This window comes from Heterobasidion irregulare (genome assembly GCF_000320585.1).
Source record: "Heterobasidion irregulare TC 32-1 unplaced genomic scaffold scaffold_03, whole genome shotgun sequence".
Classification (NCBI taxonomy): Eukaryota; Fungi; Basidiomycota; class Agaricomycetes; order Russulales; family Bondarzewiaceae; genus Heterobasidion; species Heterobasidion irregulare.
The window spans coordinates 1,541,030-1,559,802 of NW_009258199.1; the positions used below are offsets into that span (position 1 = coordinate 1,541,030).

An 18,773-nucleotide genomic window follows, 5' to 3' on the forward strand; every position below is an offset into this window, starting at 1 on the left:
TGATCTGCCTTCACTTGCGCGTGCATCAAACAACCTCCCCCCCCTATTCGCAAGGATCACCGAAACCATAGATTGTCTTCTAAGGTTCCACGAGGCACGACTGGAACCCTAGAATTAGGTCTATGGTTGATGAGGGTTCCGCTGCCTGCTCCCACGCAGTGCCAGCAGCAACTCTCATCCTTTCCCCCTCGTCAAGCTGCCCAAGCAGCTAAACTCATTCCTTTGCATTTACCCTCCCTCCACTCCCTAAAGAAATCAGGCAGCAATCCTAGTGCTTTAAACCCATTCATACATGCCACATAATCATAACGTAAAATTACTTGCTTCCCTATAAAAAAATAAGCGCCTCCCTCTGCATATCAACCTCACCGTTCCATGCAATTTTTTCTTTATCCCATACCTTGCCCTATCTTCCCCTTTTACCAACCCATGTCTTCCTCTATGCAACTCCACCTTCCTCCTGATGCACGGATTGTTGCTGGATCCCTTGATGACCCATCGCACCTCATAATTTTTCATGGCACTGAAGTCGCCGCTGAAACGCCTTTGCCATTAGATTGCCCTTTCCCCCCCCCATCTCCATCCCTTTCTTCTCAGCACCCGTCTGCATCTCCACTCAGGAAGACATCCCTCATTCCCATCCATGCACGATTGGCTGCACAGGCTGGCTCTCCAATTGACCCTTCAATCTGGAATGTCACATGTCGCCCTAGTGAGCGCATCTGCCTGGGCATCCCAGTCACCCTTATAAGCACCCGTGTTGGTACACCCTTCTCTGGAACTCCCCGACGCATCAGGACCATAGAGCACGACTGGATAGAGTTTTGGTTGGAAGGGACTGACAACGAGTGCACCGCTCTCTTATGTACTCCGAGGGCATGGGCAGTTGTGCCCTGGCACATCACTCTGCTCCACCTTGTCCTCAACCCCTGGTTATCTAACACCACCCCCCCCCTACCGAGCCACCGGCTCCTCGCACCAAATGTCACATGGGAGCACTGCTCCCATATCCGCCCCCTCATTGGTCACCGTCACCGTCGTTGCTTACCAGGCGAAGTTGCAGTGGAACAAGTCAGCAGGCTTCCCACCTCGCCTAGCTTCCTCACTTTATAAGCATCGGCTTATTGCCCACCTCTATCTTATTTTCTCCGCACCAGATACTCCCACATGCTACCAATTGCATTTTGCCCATGTCGTTCCTTTCTATACCTACCATCATTTTTCTCTGACCTAAAACCCACCCACCCTCCTTGTCTTTCTCCCTTCGCACGCGTTCGGATGCTCAGCTGAGAAGCAACGTCTCGGGAACGCGCCTACCCACTGATAGGACAGGCGCTCCGCGATGGTCCCACCCTCCCATCGCGGCTGACCTCTTTCTTGCCCCGTTTTCTGTTTAGACGTTCTTTCTGCTGCACATCGGAAAGCCTCACGGGCTTTCGCCCACCCCTGTCTCTTCGGCATACATTTTGCTCAGACCATCTCTTGTTCCCGCGCTGTCTCGCTGCTTTTAGTCATCATATTCTGCTTACACATACATACTCTTCTCGCAATGTCAGTTGTTTGATCTGCCTTCACTTGCGCGTGCATCAAACAACCTCCCCCCCCTATTCGCAAGGATCACCGAAACCATAGATATTGGTTCTAGATGCACATTGCCCTGATTTATTGCAGATTTTAGGTAAGCAAGCTCAAGTTAAGTGTTGTCTTAGTTCAAACAGCTACAGCAATGATGTGATCCTTACAGAGACAAGACACTACAGATAGCTATAAATAAACAGGACCAAACACAAGTCAATCTTCCTCTTCCTCCATCTCCTCTTCAAATTCCACCAATTCATCTGGTGCAGCAGGCACAGACCACGGCTGTTCCGCCTCCATTGCCTCTCTCAGATTGTATCTTGGGTTGTAATTCATGACAGCGAGCCTTGCGTCCGAGTCCCATCTTAAGCCGCTGTCGAAGAACCGTCGCTTTCTTCTCTCCGAATTCTGTTCGTAGTAGCCGAAGTGATCTAGCGTAGGGACTGTGTACCACTCGTTAGATACAATACTCATCCGTTTTCGCTGTCCTGCGCGAAGTGGTCGCTGTCTTTGCGAAGACAAAACTTCGTCGGAGTCGTACCGGTACGAGTCAACATCATCCGAGTCGTCAGTAAGAGAGTCGACTGTTTCTGGTTCCTGTAGGTTGTACACAAACCGGGAATGCTCTATGCAAGAGCCAGTAAGATCGTGCGTTAGATGCAAGACGGGTGAACATACGTGCTAAGCGATCATCAAGCTCGTCTCTTGAGCCTAGTTGACCGTCTCTGAATAATCCAAGATGCTGGCCCACGCTCTCTCTAGGAACGTCGTGCATAGCGACAGAAGGGACCGGTTGCAACTCGTGTAATTGCTTCAGGGCAATTTCCCTTGAGCCCAAGACGTCAATATCCAGTAAAAGACAGTCGAGGAAACCGAGCTCACTTCACTTTTTCCAACGAGCCGTCCTTGATATTTAGATCCTCCATATTACTCTCCGCAACTTCTAGCCTATACCTTGGCCCAAACCACTCGAAGAACTCATTCCACGGCAGGCTCAGATTGATATCTTTTTCAATTCCTAGAGCGCATGCGGTCTCGTACGCCCATGTACGTGACGCATTCTTGACTGTATAGCCGCCGCCGCCAAGAAGTATCATGGGAATATTCAAGTTACGAATGAACTGGACACAGTGAGCATGGCCCTTCATGGTCACGTTGAAACAGCCGAGCTTGTCGCCCGACAGCGAGTCCGACCCACATTGAAGAACTATAGCAGCGGGCCTAAAGGTGTCAACAATTCCTGACACGACCTTTCACTAGAATGAGTGTGATGCTCGCCTTTGAGGGGGTGATATTATCACTTGCCGGTTCGAATATGCTCCGGAATGAGTCGTCTGTCAACCCATCCTTCAACGGAACGTTCACCGCATACCCCTTGCCCTTGCCCCTCCCCTTGTCTTCTTGTGTACCTGTGCCAGGAAAGTATTCACCAAACTTGTGAAAGCTGCACGTCATGACGCGATCAGTCGTATAAAACGCCTCCTCCACGCCATCGCCATGATGGCAGTCAATGTCGACATAAAGCACGCGTGGGAAGGTGCGTAGGAGTTCGAGGATGCCGAGTACTATGTCATTGATGTAACAGAACCCAGAGGCTTCACGCTTTTTGGCGTGATGTAGCCCTCCAGCCCAGTTGATGGCGATGTCGGCCGCCCCAGAGGTGATGCGTTTTGCGGCAGCTAGTATTCTTGAGCTAAACTTCGAAGCGCGCATGACCAATGAGGACGTACCTATGGTACCACCAGCTGAGATCGAGCAGAACTCGAAGATGCCTTCGAATGCTGGATTATCGTCCCCGACCAAGACTGCCTAATTGGCATTAGGGAATATACTGAACAAGGGAGAAAGTAACAACATACACCTTGTCCCGTGGTACGTCAATTCTTCTGCCGTATCGGGAGTTACTTTATTCAAGAAATGTACATATTCGTCTGTGTGAAACGCAGCCATGGCTTCAGGAGTTGCGCGACGTGCTCTCTGTTGAACAACGTCACGAAAGTAATATTGAAAGCTCAAGACAACCTTACTAGAACTTCCATCTTCGGTAACATATCATACACAGTTACCAATTCATGGGTGATTCGCATGCGAAGCGGTTTCATTGGATGGCCTTGACCATACGAGTATGATCCGATGTCCGCTGGAGGATTACACGTTAGAGTTCATCTTGAATGTGTAAGCGCCACATACGATCATAATAGTAGGAAACGCGTCGTCGAGACATTGCGATGTCGGCAGTGAGGAAGCTTGAAGCTTGTTGCGATCGGAACTACGCAGGGTCGAACGTTGGACGAGCGGAGTTACAATGATTTATACTACATCTTCCGTATTTGAGTCAAACCCTGCCGGGTATAGCCCTATTCGGGCAGATAGATTGAGTAAACTTAGTTTTAGTCCGTTAGAAAGTCACATTTTCATCTCCGAAGGCATACGTGGGAACCAATCATGCGATGCTTTGAACGTCATAACTGCGACCTGCCCTTGCAGAAATCCAGCAATATATCGCACTCTTGTCATGCCTTCTACCATGACTGCGAAAGCACCGGACAGCTATACTTTCACCGTCGGAAAGCTAGGTGTGTAAATATTCTACTCTTACATCCCTGTTTGTCTGAAACGTGTTGTTTATAGATGCGGGCATGGCTGTACGCACTTCTGAACAATCCTGCCGCCCTCTCATAACAGAATATATGTTTAGATACTTCTTGGAGAGCGTGCACATCTTATCGAGTTTCCTTCCTTACTTCTTCCTCCAGGCGCAACCGCCGGTTCGATAGTGAACATATCAGTGACACAGAATGTTCTGGAGGAGCAGAAGCGTGACGATGAATTTTGGCAATTGCAGAACGATATTCTCGAGACATTTGGACATAACACGCCCAAAGCTCCTGAAATCAAGGTGCGTATCAGCCAAATCTTTACCGTATCGAAACTATCAACGGATCCGGGTTGTTTGCTTGCCATTACAGCTTCGAAATGTGACGCAAACCTCCGTAACTCTAGAGTGGCCCCCACTCGACCTTGCCACAGCTCATCTACGCTCGCTTGATATCTACAGAAATGGTGACAGGCTCGCGCCTATCCCTTCTCCCATGCAGAACACGTCGACAAAGCTTTCCGGTCTAGCTCTCGATAACGATTATACCTTCCGCCTTGTCCTTCGCACATCTGCCGGAACATATCAGTCGAATGTCGTCCATGTACGCACACATACCATGACCGACACTTCCGGTATCTCTGTTTGCTTTGGGAATGTTCAGGACCCCGTGTTGCTAGAAAATGCGAAGTTAGCTTTGCAGGATATGGGCGCGAAGTGGAGCGACAAAATCCAAATTGACACAACCCACTTTGTTTGCACTACTCCTGCTGCGACACCTTCAGGCGCTCAAGCTACTGGTAGTGTCAGTAGTGCACCTGGGGTAGAGTACCAGAGAGCGCTGCAATTGAGTATACCCGTAGTGCAGCCACATTGGATCTTAGCATGCCACACGGAAAAGAAGTAGGTTGCGATGAAAGTTTTATTCGTGTCTGATGTCCCAATACTATCAACAGGATGATTCCTATTGCCTCATACTACCTCGGCACCACTCCATCTGCACCCATCAATTCTGCGCCCTTTACACGACATCAATCTATGTCGCAGGCTTCGCTTCCCCATAGCGCGTCTTCGAATAAGGCTGCTAACCGCGCCTCGATGCCTGCACCAGCGCGCACACCAACCGACCCCTCTCCTTCTATGCGGGCGTCCGGTATGAGTATTGAATCTTCGGCACGCGCCACTCCCCATGGTTTCGAACCCACACCCGAAGAGCAAGGCGGATCAGAGGAAGAAGATTCGAGCTCACCAACGAAGAAGAACCGAGGCCCCCCACGAATGAGACACGGTACAATGGACAGGGCATTTAAATTCCCACCTGGACCACCACCTCCGGTCCCTGAAATCAAGCCTGAACACTTGCAGAATACCAGGGATGAGGCAATGCACCTGTCAGCAGGAGGAAGCCAAGAAACCGAGGCGCCTCTGGATGTGAAGGGGCCTGCTGACTACGAAGGGTCAGAAGAAGCCGGACTTACAGCTGTTCGTACCGTCGCTCCGTCGAGCGTGGAAGTGCCGTCGCTACCTCCCGTCGAGCGAGAAAAGGGTGCTAGTCAGCAGGATGAAGGTGACGAAGACCTCGGGGAGACGGAGGAAATATCGCTAAATTGATCTGGTTCGATGATACTGTACGCACTTTTCTGTCTCTTGTTCATTGTCAGTTCTTTGAGGTTCACACGCACTTTGCGACGCTGCCTTCTTTTTATCCTGTCCAATATATTTTACCGCGAACGATCCACGAAGGACTCAGATGTCTTACAGTTCATTATTTTGTGATGGCTATTGACAATTCCAGTCAAGTTGTCGAAAACCCGCACTCGAGGAATGAGCGGGAAAACATCGGATATACTGACTGCACGTGCAGCACTCGTGCAGCCCCTGAACGATCGGGTTACTGACCGACTGCCGATTCTCCAACTCATTCGAGTATAAATGCCCAGCTCATTCACCTATCAAGATGTTTCTATCGTGGACTCTTCCCTCCTCTACCTCGTCTCAAGCCAGTTCAACACTTTTGCCCTGCTAAAGAAATCTCTACACTTGTCTGAATATCGTTATGCCTCCATCTGACTTTGCAACAGCAAACATCGACGATATCGTCGCGCAGCTTACAACGGAAGAAGCCATTCAACTTATTGCAGGCGTTGGCTTTTGGCATACGTATGCAGTCCCGCGCTTGGGTATTCCCTCGATTAAGGTAAGCATGCGAGAACTTTGACCAACTTACTTTCTCTACGATGCATCGAACGTCGATCCGCATATACTTTTGCATAGGTCAGCGATGGTCCGAATGGTAAGACTATCTGACGATACAAATTCAAGATATAACTTAATAACTCGCTCAGGCATCCGGGGGAATCATTTTTTCATGGGCACTCCCGCGAAATGCCTTCCAGTCAGTTGGCTATATTCGAGTGTCTGTACATGCATAACCTACCCTGTTACAGTCAGCCACGGCTCTTGGCGCTACCTGGGATGTCAGACTCATCGAGCAAGTAGGCTTGAAATTGCTCGCTAGAGAAGCAAAGCTCAGAGCGGCATCCATTGCTTTAGCACCTACATGTAATATACAACGGGTATGTCACTATGCAGTGTCTTACGAGACTTGCGTTGATAGCAATGTATAGAACCCGCTAGGAGGCCGCGTATGTATTTTTACAGAATATCTGACTACTTTCACTCATGGAGATCAGAGCTTCGAAAGCTTCTCAGAAGATCCGTACCTCTCTGGCATGATTGCTGCAGCTTATGTCAAAGGTATCCAGAGTGGTGGGATTGGTGTTGCTATAAAGCACTTTGTGTAGGCCCTCTCTCTTGAGTTTTCGATTCATCCCTCTCAATGTCTGTTTCATAGTGCAAACGACAAGGAAAATGATCGCATGGGATATGACAGCGTTCTAAGCGAGCGAGCTTTACGAGAAATTTACTTGATGCCTTTCATGCTAGTTCAGAAGCTCTCGAAGCCTTGGTCCGTGATGACAGCGTGAGTGCAAAGCTTGCTCCATAATATCATTTCATTTCAACAAGCCTCCAGCTACAATCGCGTGAACGGCACACATGCGTCAGAAAATATCCACTTGTTACGAGATGTGCTTCGAAAGGAGTGGGGCTTCGAAGGCCTGACCATGAGCGACTGGTAAGCACTGCTCCGACGGACTGCAAACATGCAGCTGATGCATACATCTCCCCCTCCTCTTCTAGGTTCGGTATGTACAGCGTTGATCACGGCATCAATGCCGGACTTGATCTTGAGATGCCTGGGACCAATAAATGGCGTACACTCGAGCTGGTGAGCAGGTCCATCGCAGCTAGGAAGGTTACTGTCAGGACCATCAAAGAACGAGCCAGAAAAGTTCTTGAGCTTGTACAAAGGTGTGCGAAGGAGGCTCCCGAGGTTGATTCTTCTCTTTCTATTACCCAAAAACAGCTCACTGAGTTGCTTCAGGTTCTCGACGGTGATGGTCAAGAATACACTCGCGAGAGTGAAGACGACAAAATCCTTATGCGGAAAGTAGCAGCTGAATCTATCGTTCTCTTGAGGAACGAAAACCGAGTCCTTCCCTTGAAGCCGGCTGGCTTGAAAAAGATCGCCATTGTCGGAGCAAATGCGAAGGCCTTCGTACTGTCTGGTGGAGGCTCTGCAGCTTTGAAGCCCTCTTATTTTGTTTCGCCTTACGATGGCATTGTCAATGCGCTTCCGAAAAGCATCGAGGTCACGTACAGCGAGGGTGCTAGAGGTACAGCCGCGTGCTCACCGAAAAATTCACTTATTGGCGTTGATAAGTTTTGAATCCCAATTAGCCTTCAAGACTATGCCGTCTCTCGACTTTGACCTTTTCACAGAGGGCGGTGAAAGGGGATGGATTGGCACTTGGCACAAGCACGAGCATGATGAAAGTATGACTCCTATGGACGAGCCGTTTGTGACTCGTCTGATCGACGAAACAAGGATTTTTGTCAGTCTCTCGGCACCACAAGGAATTACTCGAAGATGGACCTTAAGACTTCGTGGCCAGCTACTTCCTCGACCTTACGACACTGATTTTGAGTTCGGCTTGTCTGTGGCAGGTCGTGCCAAGGTACTTCCTACGTGTTTCTTCTATTGACAACTTGTCCTAATGATGATTCTCCTGTAGCTATTTGTTGATGGGCAACTTGTTATTGATAACTGGACGCGTCAACGCCGTGGCGATGCCTTCTTTGGATCAGGTTCTGCCGAAGAGAAGGGTATTGTGCATCTAAAAGCGAACGAAGGTCATTCTGTATATGTTGAGTTCTGCAACGTCCGTGGGCCGGCCGATGGAGACGAGGATGAAACGGTCATGGATGCAAACCCTGGGGTACGGTTGGGAGGCGCTGAGGTCCGAGACCCAGACACACAGATGGAGGAGGCTGTGCGACTGGCCTCAGAAGCAGACGTCGTCATTGCTGTGGTTGGACTCAACGCGGACTGGGAGACCGAAGGGTATGACAGGACAACGTTGTCTTTGCCAGGACGGACGGATGAGCTTATCCAGAAAGTGTCCCAGGCAAATACCAAAACAATAGTTGTTACTGAGTCTGTACGTCTCATCGTCCCGCTGCCGCCCTTTCATATTCATATTCGTCTGCAGGGATCATCAATAACCATGCCCTGGGCGCAATCGGTCGCTGCCATTGTCCATTCATGGTACCTTGGCAATGCGACTGGTGACGCCATTGCTGATATCTTATTCGGAACGGTCAATCCTTCTGGAAAGCTCTCACTCACGTTCCCTAAACGCGAGGCAGACCTACCCTCATTTGGGCACTTTAATTCTGAAGATGGCAAGGTCCATTATGCTGAGGATCTCTTCGTTGTGAGTACGATTTTGTAATTGGTATAGACATACAATGCTTACCATGTTATTATAGGGTTATAAACATTACGTGCATCGCAGCATTACGCCCGAGTTCGCCTTCGGGTGAGGACATATCCGACATTCTCTCCATTCCCGTCTACAATATTGAACATCATATTTCGCAGGCATGGACTTTCGTACACCACATTTGCGTGTTCTGATCTGCATTTGTCCCACGTCACCGCTCTGAAAGACGATATCAACGCAGTTGCATCCGTGACTGTTACGAACACTGGTACTGTTGCAGGCTCCGAAGTCGTGCAACTCTACACAACCTTGCTGACGGCCTCAGGTCTCACGCATCCCCCTCTGGTGCTCAAGGCTTTTGCAAAAGTGACCTTGGAGCCTCACCAGAGCAAAGTGGTGGTGCTTCCTTTGGACAAGTATGCGGTGTCGTATTGGAACGAAAGGCTTGAAAGGTGGATAGTTGAGAAGGGCGAGTACAAGGTTCAAGTAGGCACCAGCAGTGAAAACTTGCCGCTGGCGGGGAGGTTGATCATCGAGAAGACGATAGAGTGGAACGGTCTGTGATCACGAAGAACGATACGATGTGTGTGTTGTGTACATCGTGATTGTATTGCATTGACTTAGTAATTATGTTAGGATGAAGGTTAATCTGGCCCATCGTCATTCTGCAGAATAAAATGTTCTGTCCCGTACAACGTTGCTGTTGCTGCCGTAGCAGCTGACAGTAATATTGAAAGTCGACTTCTTGGTAATCGTTGGGATCGATTCAAACCGCGAGTGAACTGCTCGATAATGAGATAGCTCAAGGTCCAAGCTAGCGATAACAGTAGATAATTCAGCACGGCTCGAGTACTACGTTGAGGTACGTACATGTTGCGATTCCACTCCCGTTTCGTGAGTCTCCGGTGGAAAGAATATATCCTGCACCTGCGAATATGGCTCCGAAACCACAACGTAAAACGAACGGTGGTGTGTATGTGTGCGCTCGCAGTTTCGGAGGGAAGCCTGCTGAGACAAAGACTAGACCGTTGAAGATGCATCATTAGGTCCATGAGACAGATCCGATAGTGAGATACGCACAGATAGATGCAAGAGCAAACGCAGGGATGCTTTACGGACAGCGCGTCGTTACATAGATGTTGGTCAGAGATGCAACTAATGAGATGATGCTGACTGACGAGGATTGAGATATTCGCGAATCCGGCACGGACGACGCTGGCGACGACCTGGTTCCTGAGGACATGTTGTGCATGTTGTACCGAAAGCAAGACAATTTATCGGAGTATGAACCTCAAAACGCCATAAGCAGAACGATGCCTCTGTACGTCACCGGCGCCAACGCTGTATCCATACTGCAGAATTGGCTGCAACGACTTCTCTCTTAATTATACCATCCAAATAATGCCGGGCGAGTCCACGGACGTGACTGATGCATTGGACGAGAAGCCTAGGGAAGTGGTTATCTATGACAGCCCCGAAGGCTCCGTGCACTCCGGGATTGGTGAACTAGAGGTCAAGCCAGTTGTGGCAGGTGAGAGCCATAACAACAAACGTGATTCATCTGGCGCTGCAAGTACAGAGGTTCAACAAGACGAGAACGAAGTAGAGGATGAAGAAAACGAGGACAGTCGGGAACAGGACGAGAATGGAGACGAAGACGGAGACGAGGACGAGGAAACTTACGAGAGCGACGATGAAAACGAAGACGAAGAAGATGATGAAGACGAAGAGCCGGCATTGAAGTATGAGCGTCTCGGAGGTGCTTTCCAAGATTTGTTCAAAAAAGATTCCGCATCTGCTCTGGCTATCTCATGTAAACTGCTGGTAACTTTACCACCATACTTTCAGTTGCCCCATCTACTGAGAATTTGCCTCAGGCAATCGGAACGCACACAGGGATTGTGCATGTTCTGGATCTAGATGGTAAACGGGTGAAGTCATTCAAGCCCCATACGGCATCTATCATCGACATATGTTTTGATGCCACGGCAGACTTCGTTGGTACTGCTTCGATCGACGGTATGTGCGTTGATGTATTCTATATGCGTTGTCTATCTGATTCAACCTTCACTAGGACAGGTGGTCATTTATTCGCTAAACACCCCAGAGTCATACGTGTTTGATATGAAGCGTCCAATGCGCACGTTAGCGCTTGAGCCCGGCTTTGCGAAAAAAGGGTCCCGTGCGTTCGTTTGCGGGGGGATGGCTGGAAACCTGATCATGCATGAGAAAGGTTGGCTAGGCCACAAGGAGACGACCCTCCATAGCGGCGAAGGTCCTATCTGGCAAGTACGATGGAGAAATCGCCTCATTGCTTGGGCAAACGATGTTGTGAGTTGGGCCTTCTGACATTGTTATTGAAGCTCTCTGAATCCATCATCTGAAGGGTGTCAAAATATATGACGTGTCATCGCAGACCCGCATCACATTCATTGACAGACAGCCTGATGGTCCTCGACCGGACCTCTTCAAATGCACTTTGAATTGGCAAGATGACTCGACCCTGCTCATTGCTTGGGCAGATGTCATCAAGGTGGCTCGCATTCGAGCTCGCCCTAGAACCACCACTTCTTCAACGTCAGCGAACATGCCACCATTATTGGTGGAGATTACCGCGGTGTTCCAGCTGGATTGTATGATATCGGGAATAGTACCTCATCCCACTCGAATATCGTCTTGCAATGCCCACTCTCACCATCGTACCCCCAGCGTCGCGTCAGCGTCCACTTCCTCTGTACCAACCTCTCTACTCGCTCTGGCATACATACCTCCAGACACATCTTTCTTGAACGAGGCCACTGATGATCGAAAGCAACAGGCGCGGAAATCTGCAGAGCGACCTGAGCTCAGGATCGTGTCCCGAGGCGGTGAGGAGCTGGCAGCAGATGCTTTGACAGTGGCAGATTTTCGATCTTGGAGCTGTAATGACTATGTCATTGCTGAGGTCGATCCAGAGGAGGTCGGCGAGACTAGAGCTTATGTAGTCCTTAGCCCACGCGATGCTATCATCGTCCGGCCAAGAGACAGGAAAGATCACGTCGCGTGGTTGGTCGAGCGAAGGCGGTATGAGGAAGCTCTAGAGGAGATCGAGTCAATGGAGGCCGCAGACGGTGAGGGAGGGGTCGATGCAGCCGAAATCGGGCAACGCTATATTGAGCATCTTGTCGGTGAAGGTATATTGGTTACCTTTCCAGAGCTAAGGTGAGTGTAGTGACTGACATCTTTCTGACGTAGGCGAGTTTGTCAAAGCCGCCAAGCTCTGCCCCAAAGTATGTGGACAAGATCTGAAACGCTGGGAGGATTGGATATTCGCCTTCGCTCAGAAACAGGAGCTGCAGGTACGTCGCTGAACCTTCTTAATCGCAGTTGAGGGGTCAACGTCACTTGCAAAGGCCATCATCCCCTACGTTCCGACCGAGTCACCCAAACTGGGACATCTAGTGTATGAAATGATACTCGCGTATTTTCTAGCAAATGATCGACAGGTCGGTTATCACATACACACTGCTTACCTTGTACAGTCAACGATAACATTGCGTTGAAGGCTCTTCAACAAACGATCAATGAGTGGCCGAAGGACATCTACGATATCTCCGCAGTGATCGTCGCAATCCAGTCTGAACTGGATAGGTCATCGCCTTCGTCATCCTCGTCCTCGTTATCGAGGGTGACACCTGATACCACCGTTCTAATGGAATGCCTGGCAACACTGTCGGTCGCTCAGCTAATCGCTGCACCGCATTGTCTGACTGTGTTTACCTTAGATACACTGCCAATCGCCAACCTGGCAAAGCGCTTCCCTATTTCCTTCGACTGCGGCGTCCAAACGTATTTGATCTCATCCGAGAACACAATCTTTTCACATCTGTGCAAAATCAAGCTCTACTTCTTGTCGAATTTGACCATGAATTGATGGAAAAACGAAAGAAGGATGGTATAGAAGTCGATGATGAGTACGGTGCCGCCATTACGCTTCTTGTAGATCACACGCACGCGATACCAGTAGGTCGAACACCACAAAGATGTCATACCAGGCAATACTGATTGCTGTTCAAAGGCCGCACGGGTAGTACAACAGCTGCAGAGCAGACCTCGTTATCTGTTCTTGTATCTAAACGCATTATTTGCGAAGGACCCTCAATTGGCATCGGATTTTGCTGACACACAAGTACGTATCGCTCTTGTCGTCTTTATCCAATTCATAATTTTGCTTCAGGTCATGGTTATGGCCGAGTATGCAACATCCCGCCTCATCGACTTCCTCCGTGCAAGTAATTACTATAATTTAGAGAAAGTGTGTTCATATTTCACAAACACTAGCCTTCTTCCAATAACTTTGCCACCAGGCTTATCATATCTGCATGGACCGAGACTTGGTACCAGAAATGGTTTTTCTTCTCGGCCGTATGGGTAACAATAAGAAAGCCCTCAACTTAATTATCGAACGTCTAGGAGATGTCAATCGTGTAAGTTTACCCCAATTTCTGTCGCGTCTCACCTGCATTTTGCCTGTTTTTCCAGGCCATCGATTTTGCCAAGGAACAAAATGATGATGACCTTTGGGAAGATTTGCTCAGATACTCGGAAACCAGACCACGTTAGTTTTAACCAAATAGTCTTTACGACTCATACATTCCTAACTCGTACGTCGTCTTTTGACAGCCTTCATCCGTGGTCTCCTGGAGAATGTTGGTGCCGAAATCGACCCTATCCGTCTCATTCGCAGGATCAGAAACGGCCTCGAAATTCCAGGTCTCAAGGCTGCACTCATCAAGATCTTGCAGGATTTCAATCTACAAATATCGTTATTAGACGGGTGTCGGACCATCTTACACGGGGACAGCTCCGATCTGGTCAAGCGATTGCATAAAGACCAAACTAGCGGTTTTTTCTTCACGAGTAGGTCACTATATCATGCCGACTGGTTTTGTGCCTAATAATGTTGATATAGACAAGACGCCGTGTCTAATTTGCACTCTTCCACTTCGTCAAACACCACAGTCATTAGTTTTGCTCTTCTTGTGTCGGCATGTCGTACATGCTCGCTGTGTGAGTGGAGGCGAAAATTTGCCGAGACAACCAGACCTGGCCTTCGCGAGTGTAACTATGGGCGGAGCTGCCAGGGGAGTCAGCGGAAAGATTGCATAGTAAGTGGTTTAGCTTTCGTCACCGTTATATGCTGCAACGCCAAGTTCCTCGCCAGTACTGCAATGGTTCGTGCTCGACTCCGGCCGAGTTGCCCGGTATGTCATGAGAAGGGAGAAGGAAAGCGGACATAGCTCAACCTATTGACCTGTTTCGCACTTTTCGAGCAAGTTTGATACCCGCTTCCCCTATTCCCTTACAGTACTCACGTTGGAATCTACGTTTCCATGCTACATCACTCTTATGTGTAGATACCACTGCCCTCCGAGCACTCAATCATCTTTCTGCACCATTTAACATAGTAAATCCACTCTGAGCGCAATGATGGAGTATATGTGGACTGACGGCTTTCAATATTGTGGAATCCCTTTTTCCCCACTCTCCCTTGATGATGCCCTCCCTCTTCTGCCCTCACATGTCAGCGCAGCAGCTTGCAGCACTAGCAAGGACCATTTGAATATTCTTCAGAAACCACAGAACCTCATATTGCATAGGATGGAGTCACAGAAGAAGAGGACGTGTTCATGTCAAGGTGTGATGAGAGAAAGAAGATGGAAGAACCGGAAGAACAGACCCAGTCAGAAAAGACCATGACACTGACTTTATCACAGTTGTTGAACAACGTAGCCATTTTGGCAGAGCCTATCGAGGAGCTAGTTGCTATCATCTATGCGCGACGGAGTCTTGGGATTGATTCTGTACGTGTAAATTAAACAGGGAGGTGGGAGAAAAAGCTCGTATACCCATGTCTGCATCTACTACTTTGCGTTGCTTTCATGTTCGGACATCCATCATTAGTATCATATCGCACAATTTAGATGAAAACTCGAAAGCATGATCTAAAACTCGAAGTACAGGGTGAGAAAACAGGATACAGCGGGGGGGGGGGGGGGGGGGGGGGGGGGTCAAACATGGTACTTGCGGCCCTACTTTCCTTTTCGTATCCTGCCCTTTTTGTTCTTTGTCGAGCCTTCTCCAGAAGACTTCGGTTTGTCTCCGAACAGCTTCTGTTGCAGCTTCTCAAACTCATTGTCGTCTATGTCTGGAGGGTGGACAGCAGCGCCCCGTCTCCTCTTCTTCGGAGACTCTGCGACATCTTCTACTTCCTCTAAGCCAGCTTTCCGTTTACCTTTGCCCTTCCCCCTCGGCGGAAGCTCCGCGTACTTGGCAGCGAGATTGTCGATGAAGCTGTCCGTATTTTTCTTCTTTTTCAAGATGAGCGCCTGCAGCGCAGAATGGTCCTCCTCATCCTCCTCATCTTCATCTTCTTTCTTCTCTTTCCCCGTTCCCTTCGCTTTTCCTTTGCGTGTACCAGGTTTCCCGCTCCCGTAAAACTCGTCCCATAATCCCAGTTCACGGGCCATTTCCTCTGCCTCCTCTGCCTCCTTATCAGCTTGCTTCTTTCGGATGACTTTCCTTTTCTCGTCTTTAGTGCTCGATTCCCAAGCGGACTTGGTGGGTAGCACCCCTTCTGTGATAAGGCTCGATATCAAGATGACAAATCGAGGTTCATCCTCGTGCCTTGAATGAGGAATATGGTTCATGATTTCGTCAATGGAACCATCTGTGTTAAGGTATGCTTTCTTGAGGTCCTCCGTTTCTTCAGTAGAACCTGTGAAGAAGGTATAGTCAGGTTGCATATATCGTTGAGAGATTATATCCATACCCTGATACTCTTTCTTCATTTGATCAAGTTTCTCCCTCGTGACCCTGTCGAACAGCTCCTCGAAGTATGCCTCCCATCCGTCCTCTCCCGGACCCAGGTCGAATCCCTCATCAGTCTTGCCAGTCCGGTCATACCGATTCCGCTTCTTTTCATCACTCAACACAGCATATGCAAAGCCTATCTGTTGGAACTTGAGTGACGCGTCTGCCTTGGCAGATTCGCCTTTGGTGGCATGTTTGTCGGGATGATATATGAGAGCGAGTTTCCTGTACGCTCTCTTAATCTCTTCAGATGACGCAGATTCCGAGAGTGTGAGAGTCGCGTAGAGGTCTACGGAATCGCTGCCAAAGAAGAGAGCGGCAGGGTCTCGTTGGTCGTCCATGGCGGTCTTGGGAAACGACGCGTTGGACGCGTAGCGTGACATAGCGCGTTGATGTGACAATCGCGTAATCATGTTTATCAGTAGTCCCCCACTTTCGTTCCGAACCTCTCTGCAACATTGCGGGGTCGATATCCGTCAGCGACTCAGCGGTGCCATCTGATCGCAAGTAGACTTGCCTCAGTCGGGAGGATGAGGCGGCTATATTTAGGCGTCGTCTCCAGCCGCTTGGGACAAGTTTCGTGAAGTTCTCAATGTTTGTATTCCCGCCGGTTTTGTACGGGTAAAGGCGGAGTTGCCGTTGCTAGAATCTCTGACCCGTCGGAGGGAGTGTAGGGGTCCGAGGGCCGGAAGAAACCGGAGTCGAGCGTGTGATCACCACAGAGCCGCACGTGAACTGCATTTCGGGCGCGAATGGGCGCGTCTTCTGCGCCGACCCGGGACCTGTGTCCAACATCGGGTGGTGAGCACTCCGAAAACATCTACGCCTCGGAGCATGGAGGCATTCGTACTCGGATTGACTGTTTCACGTCCTCCGAGCCGTCACGACTACCCCGATAATTCCTTCTGTATCTTCGTATAAAAGGGCTGCTGCTTTGCTTTTGAATCCATCATTCCCAGCTCTCTCTCAGGCTTGCCCAAAACTCAAACACCCCCTCTTCTAACTTCACACCAGTATCATGAAGGTCATTTATTCTCGCAAATCATGTTGTTGTGCTCTTCTGACCTTGCCTTTAGGTCCTCGCTATCCTGTACAACGGTTACAAGGCTGCTGAAGAGGAGCCACGCCTCCTTGGTACTGTCGAGAACCAGGTAAATCTGAATCTGCCATCGTACGAGTAACGTCTGACACAGAAGCAAGCTTGGAATCCGTGAATACCTCGAATCTCTGGGTCACGAATACATTGTGAGTTACTTCATTCCCTTCGGCTGTCATTTTCCTCATGTCTCGCTCGACAGGTCAGCAGCTCGAAAGAGGGCCCCGATAGCGACTTCCAGAAACACATCGTCGATGTATGTCTATTCCCTCCATTTAGCGTCTGGCATCTCAGCTCACTGCTGACCTAGGCCGACGTATTAATTACGACTCCCTTCCACCCAGGGTATTTGACTCGGGAGCTCATGGAAAAGGTATATCAATACTCTAGTATCCCTGAGCAAAATTTCATATAACTCGCAAAGGCCAAGAACTTGAAGATCTGTGTCACAGCTGGTGTGGGCTCCGACCACATAGACCTGAATGCCGCTGTCGAGCGCAAGATCCAAGTCCTAGAGGTAGGATACGCTCGCAGTGTATCTGCAGGCCAATACTAAAGAAATTGTCTGTCAGGTTTCTGGCTCCAATGTAGTGTCCGTTGCCGAACAGGTCCTTATGTCCATTCTTCTCCTCGTCCGCAATTTTGTCCCTGCACATGAAATGATCGAGCGCGGCGACTGGCAAGTCTCCGACATCGCTCGTAACGCATATGACCTCGAGGGTAAAGTCGTGGGTACCCTTGGTGCCGGTCGCATCGGCTACCGCGTCCTTCAACGTCTGGTCCCTTTCAACTGCAAGGAGCTGATCTACTTCGACTACAACCCTCTTCCTGCTGGTATGCTCATCTTTTCCGAACCAATTGGCATGTATGCTTATGATCCTCTAGAGGCGGAAAAGGCGGTGAACGCCCGCCGGGTTCAGGATATGAAGGTGTGTCTTGTGATTCAATCTTATGATCGACTTTTGACGATAATCGTCGTCGTCGCAAGGAATTTGTCTCGCAATGCGACATTGTTACCATCAACGCCCCCCTTCACGAGGGGACGCTTGGACTTATCGACAAAGAGCTTCTTCAACACTTCAAAAAGGTGTGTCGCATCCCATCATCTCCCGCGCTATGCCGTTAACAAAATCTCAGGGCGCGTGGCTCGTTAACACCGCTCGTGGAGCCATCTGCAACGCTGACGATGTAGCCGAGGCGATCAGGACCGGCCAACTCAACGGCTACGCCGGAGATGTGTGGAATGTACAACCTGCGCCCAAGGACCACCCATGGCGTACCGTGAAGAACCCCCTTGGCGGGGGCAACGGCATGACGCCTCATTATTCTGGCACCACACTCGACGCGCAGGCCAGGTATGCCCAGGGCACGAAGATGATTTTGCAGAACTTCTTCGAGGGGAAGCCGCAGGAACCTGGAAATGTGATCGTTGGGATCGGTAAGCTGCCCCTCCGGTTCCTTCTTTGCGCTTATTTCTGATCTTCACTCGCCGGATGATTGATAGGCAAATACGAGTCCAAGGCTTGTGAGTATTCCATTGGGCCGTATATCACAGGTGGAACCGAAGTTGATACGAATCTCTATAGATGGCCAGCGCTGATCGTATTGGTAGTCATTGTAAACATCCCCCTCCCTCATCTTGTAATACTTAACGACTGTATAGTCTGCAAATCATGTCACGTCGTTGTGGAATTCAATTCGTCTATCGCCTTTGCATGTTACCGAAGAATCCTGATTAGTAACATCGTCAGCTCGCCCTCCGATTATGCCTACTCATACGCGATCATCCAGGTCTTTGTTTCAT

General features: G+C 49.5%; 7 protein-coding genes across 7 annotated transcripts; 5 read left to right on the plus strand and 2 right to left on the minus strand.

Annotated features, from left to right (window-relative positions):
• Positions 1–1,654: 1,654 nt before the first annotated feature.
• HETIRDRAFT_155388 (uncharacterized protein) lies at positions 1,655–3,802 on the minus strand (the record flags this gene model as incomplete). Its single annotated transcript, XM_009545595.1, has 8 exons — positions 1,655–2,204; positions 2,257–2,405; positions 2,461–2,828; positions 2,884–3,257; positions 3,309–3,383; positions 3,438–3,555; positions 3,606–3,718; positions 3,769–3,802. The coding sequence occupies 8 exons, from the start codon at positions 3,800–3,802 to the stop codon at positions 1,792–1,794; spliced, it is 1,644 nt and encodes a 547-aa protein (XP_009543890.1). The 3' UTR covers positions 1,655–1,791.
• A 303-nt stretch (positions 3,803–4,105) lies between these two features.
• HETIRDRAFT_241181 (uncharacterized protein) lies at positions 4,106–5,170 on the plus strand (the record flags this gene model as incomplete). The annotated part of the gene is made up of 5 exons (XM_009545596.1): positions 4,106–4,154; positions 4,210–4,223; positions 4,277–4,477; positions 4,548–5,077; positions 5,131–5,170. Coding segments are annotated over 5 exons (834 nt in total), but the record flags the coding sequence as incomplete, so codon positions are not given.
• A 75-nt stretch (positions 5,171–5,245) lies between these two features.
• Positions 5,246–5,987, plus strand: HETIRDRAFT_439058 (uncharacterized protein). The gene has a single exon (XM_009545597.1). The coding sequence runs from the start codon at positions 5,273–5,275 to the stop codon at positions 5,783–5,785; it is 513 nt and encodes a 170-aa protein (XP_009543892.1). The 5' UTR covers positions 5,246–5,272; the 3' UTR covers positions 5,786–5,987.
• A 243-nt stretch (positions 5,988–6,230) lies between these two features.
• Positions 6,231–9,585, plus strand: HETIRDRAFT_46597 (glycoside hydrolase family 3 protein; the record flags this gene model as incomplete). The annotated part of the gene is made up of 15 exons (XM_009544884.1): positions 6,231–6,371; positions 6,449–6,467; positions 6,520–6,569; positions 6,622–6,750; positions 6,802–6,819; positions 6,868–6,974; positions 7,029–7,157; positions 7,209–7,310; positions 7,376–7,568; positions 7,620–7,911; positions 7,976–8,253; positions 8,311–8,736; positions 8,788–9,012; positions 9,068–9,117; positions 9,180–9,585. 15 exons carry the CDS (start codon positions 6,231–6,233, stop codon positions 9,583–9,585), a joined length of 2,565 nt encoding a protein of 854 aa, XP_009543179.1.
• A 788-nt stretch (positions 9,586–10,373) lies between these two features.
• Positions 10,374–14,518, plus strand: HETIRDRAFT_62900 (uncharacterized protein). The gene is made up of 17 exons (XM_009544985.1): positions 10,374–10,552; positions 10,601–10,845; positions 10,899–11,040; positions 11,096–11,352; positions 11,408–12,194; positions 12,256–12,359; positions 12,414–12,506; positions 12,566–12,651; positions 12,688–12,732; positions 12,786–13,023; positions 13,079–13,189; positions 13,238–13,315; positions 13,368–13,487; positions 13,543–13,618; positions 13,684–13,920; positions 13,973–14,168; positions 14,225–14,518. The coding sequence occupies exons 1-17, from the start codon at positions 10,423–10,425 to the stop codon at positions 14,298–14,300; spliced, it is 3,021 nt and encodes a 1,006-aa protein (XP_009543280.1). The 5' UTR covers positions 10,374–10,422; the 3' UTR covers positions 14,301–14,518.
• A 574-nt stretch (positions 14,519–15,092) lies between these two features.
• Positions 15,093–16,214, minus strand: HETIRDRAFT_313801 (uncharacterized protein; the record flags this gene model as incomplete). Its single annotated transcript, XM_009545598.1, has 2 exons — positions 15,093–15,778; positions 15,833–16,214. The coding sequence occupies 2 exons, from the start codon at positions 16,212–16,214 to the stop codon at positions 15,093–15,095; spliced, it is 1,068 nt and encodes a 355-aa protein (XP_009543893.1).
• A 677-nt stretch (positions 16,215–16,891) lies between these two features.
• Positions 16,892–18,569, plus strand: HETIRDRAFT_449746 (uncharacterized protein; the record flags this gene model as incomplete). Its single annotated transcript, XM_009545599.1, has 12 exons — positions 16,892–16,897; positions 16,950–17,024; positions 17,074–17,118; positions 17,172–17,225; positions 17,280–17,342; positions 17,394–17,486; positions 17,542–17,803; positions 17,855–17,898; positions 17,958–18,056; positions 18,107–18,407; positions 18,474–18,494; positions 18,556–18,569. 12 exons carry the CDS (start codon positions 16,892–16,894, stop codon positions 18,567–18,569), a joined length of 1,077 nt encoding a protein of 358 aa, XP_009543894.1.
• Positions 18,570–18,773: the final 204 nt, after the last annotated feature.

Coding starts and splice junctions, on each gene's coding strand:
- HETIRDRAFT_439058 (XM_009545597.1), top strand. CDS start 5,273: ATGCCTGCACCAGCGCGCACACCAACCGACCCCTCTCCTTCTATGCGG.
- HETIRDRAFT_62900 (XM_009544985.1), top strand. CDS start 10,423: ATGCCGGGCGAGTCCACGGACGTGACTGATGCATTGGACGAGAAGCCT. Junction 12,652..12,687: donor ATCCAGTCTGAACTGGATAG/GTCATCGCCTTC, acceptor CTCGTTATCGAG/GGTGACACCTGATACCACCG. Junction 12,733..12,785: donor ATGGAATGCCTGGCAACACT/GTCGGTCGCTCA, acceptor TGTTTACCTTAG/ATACACTGCCAATCGCCAAC.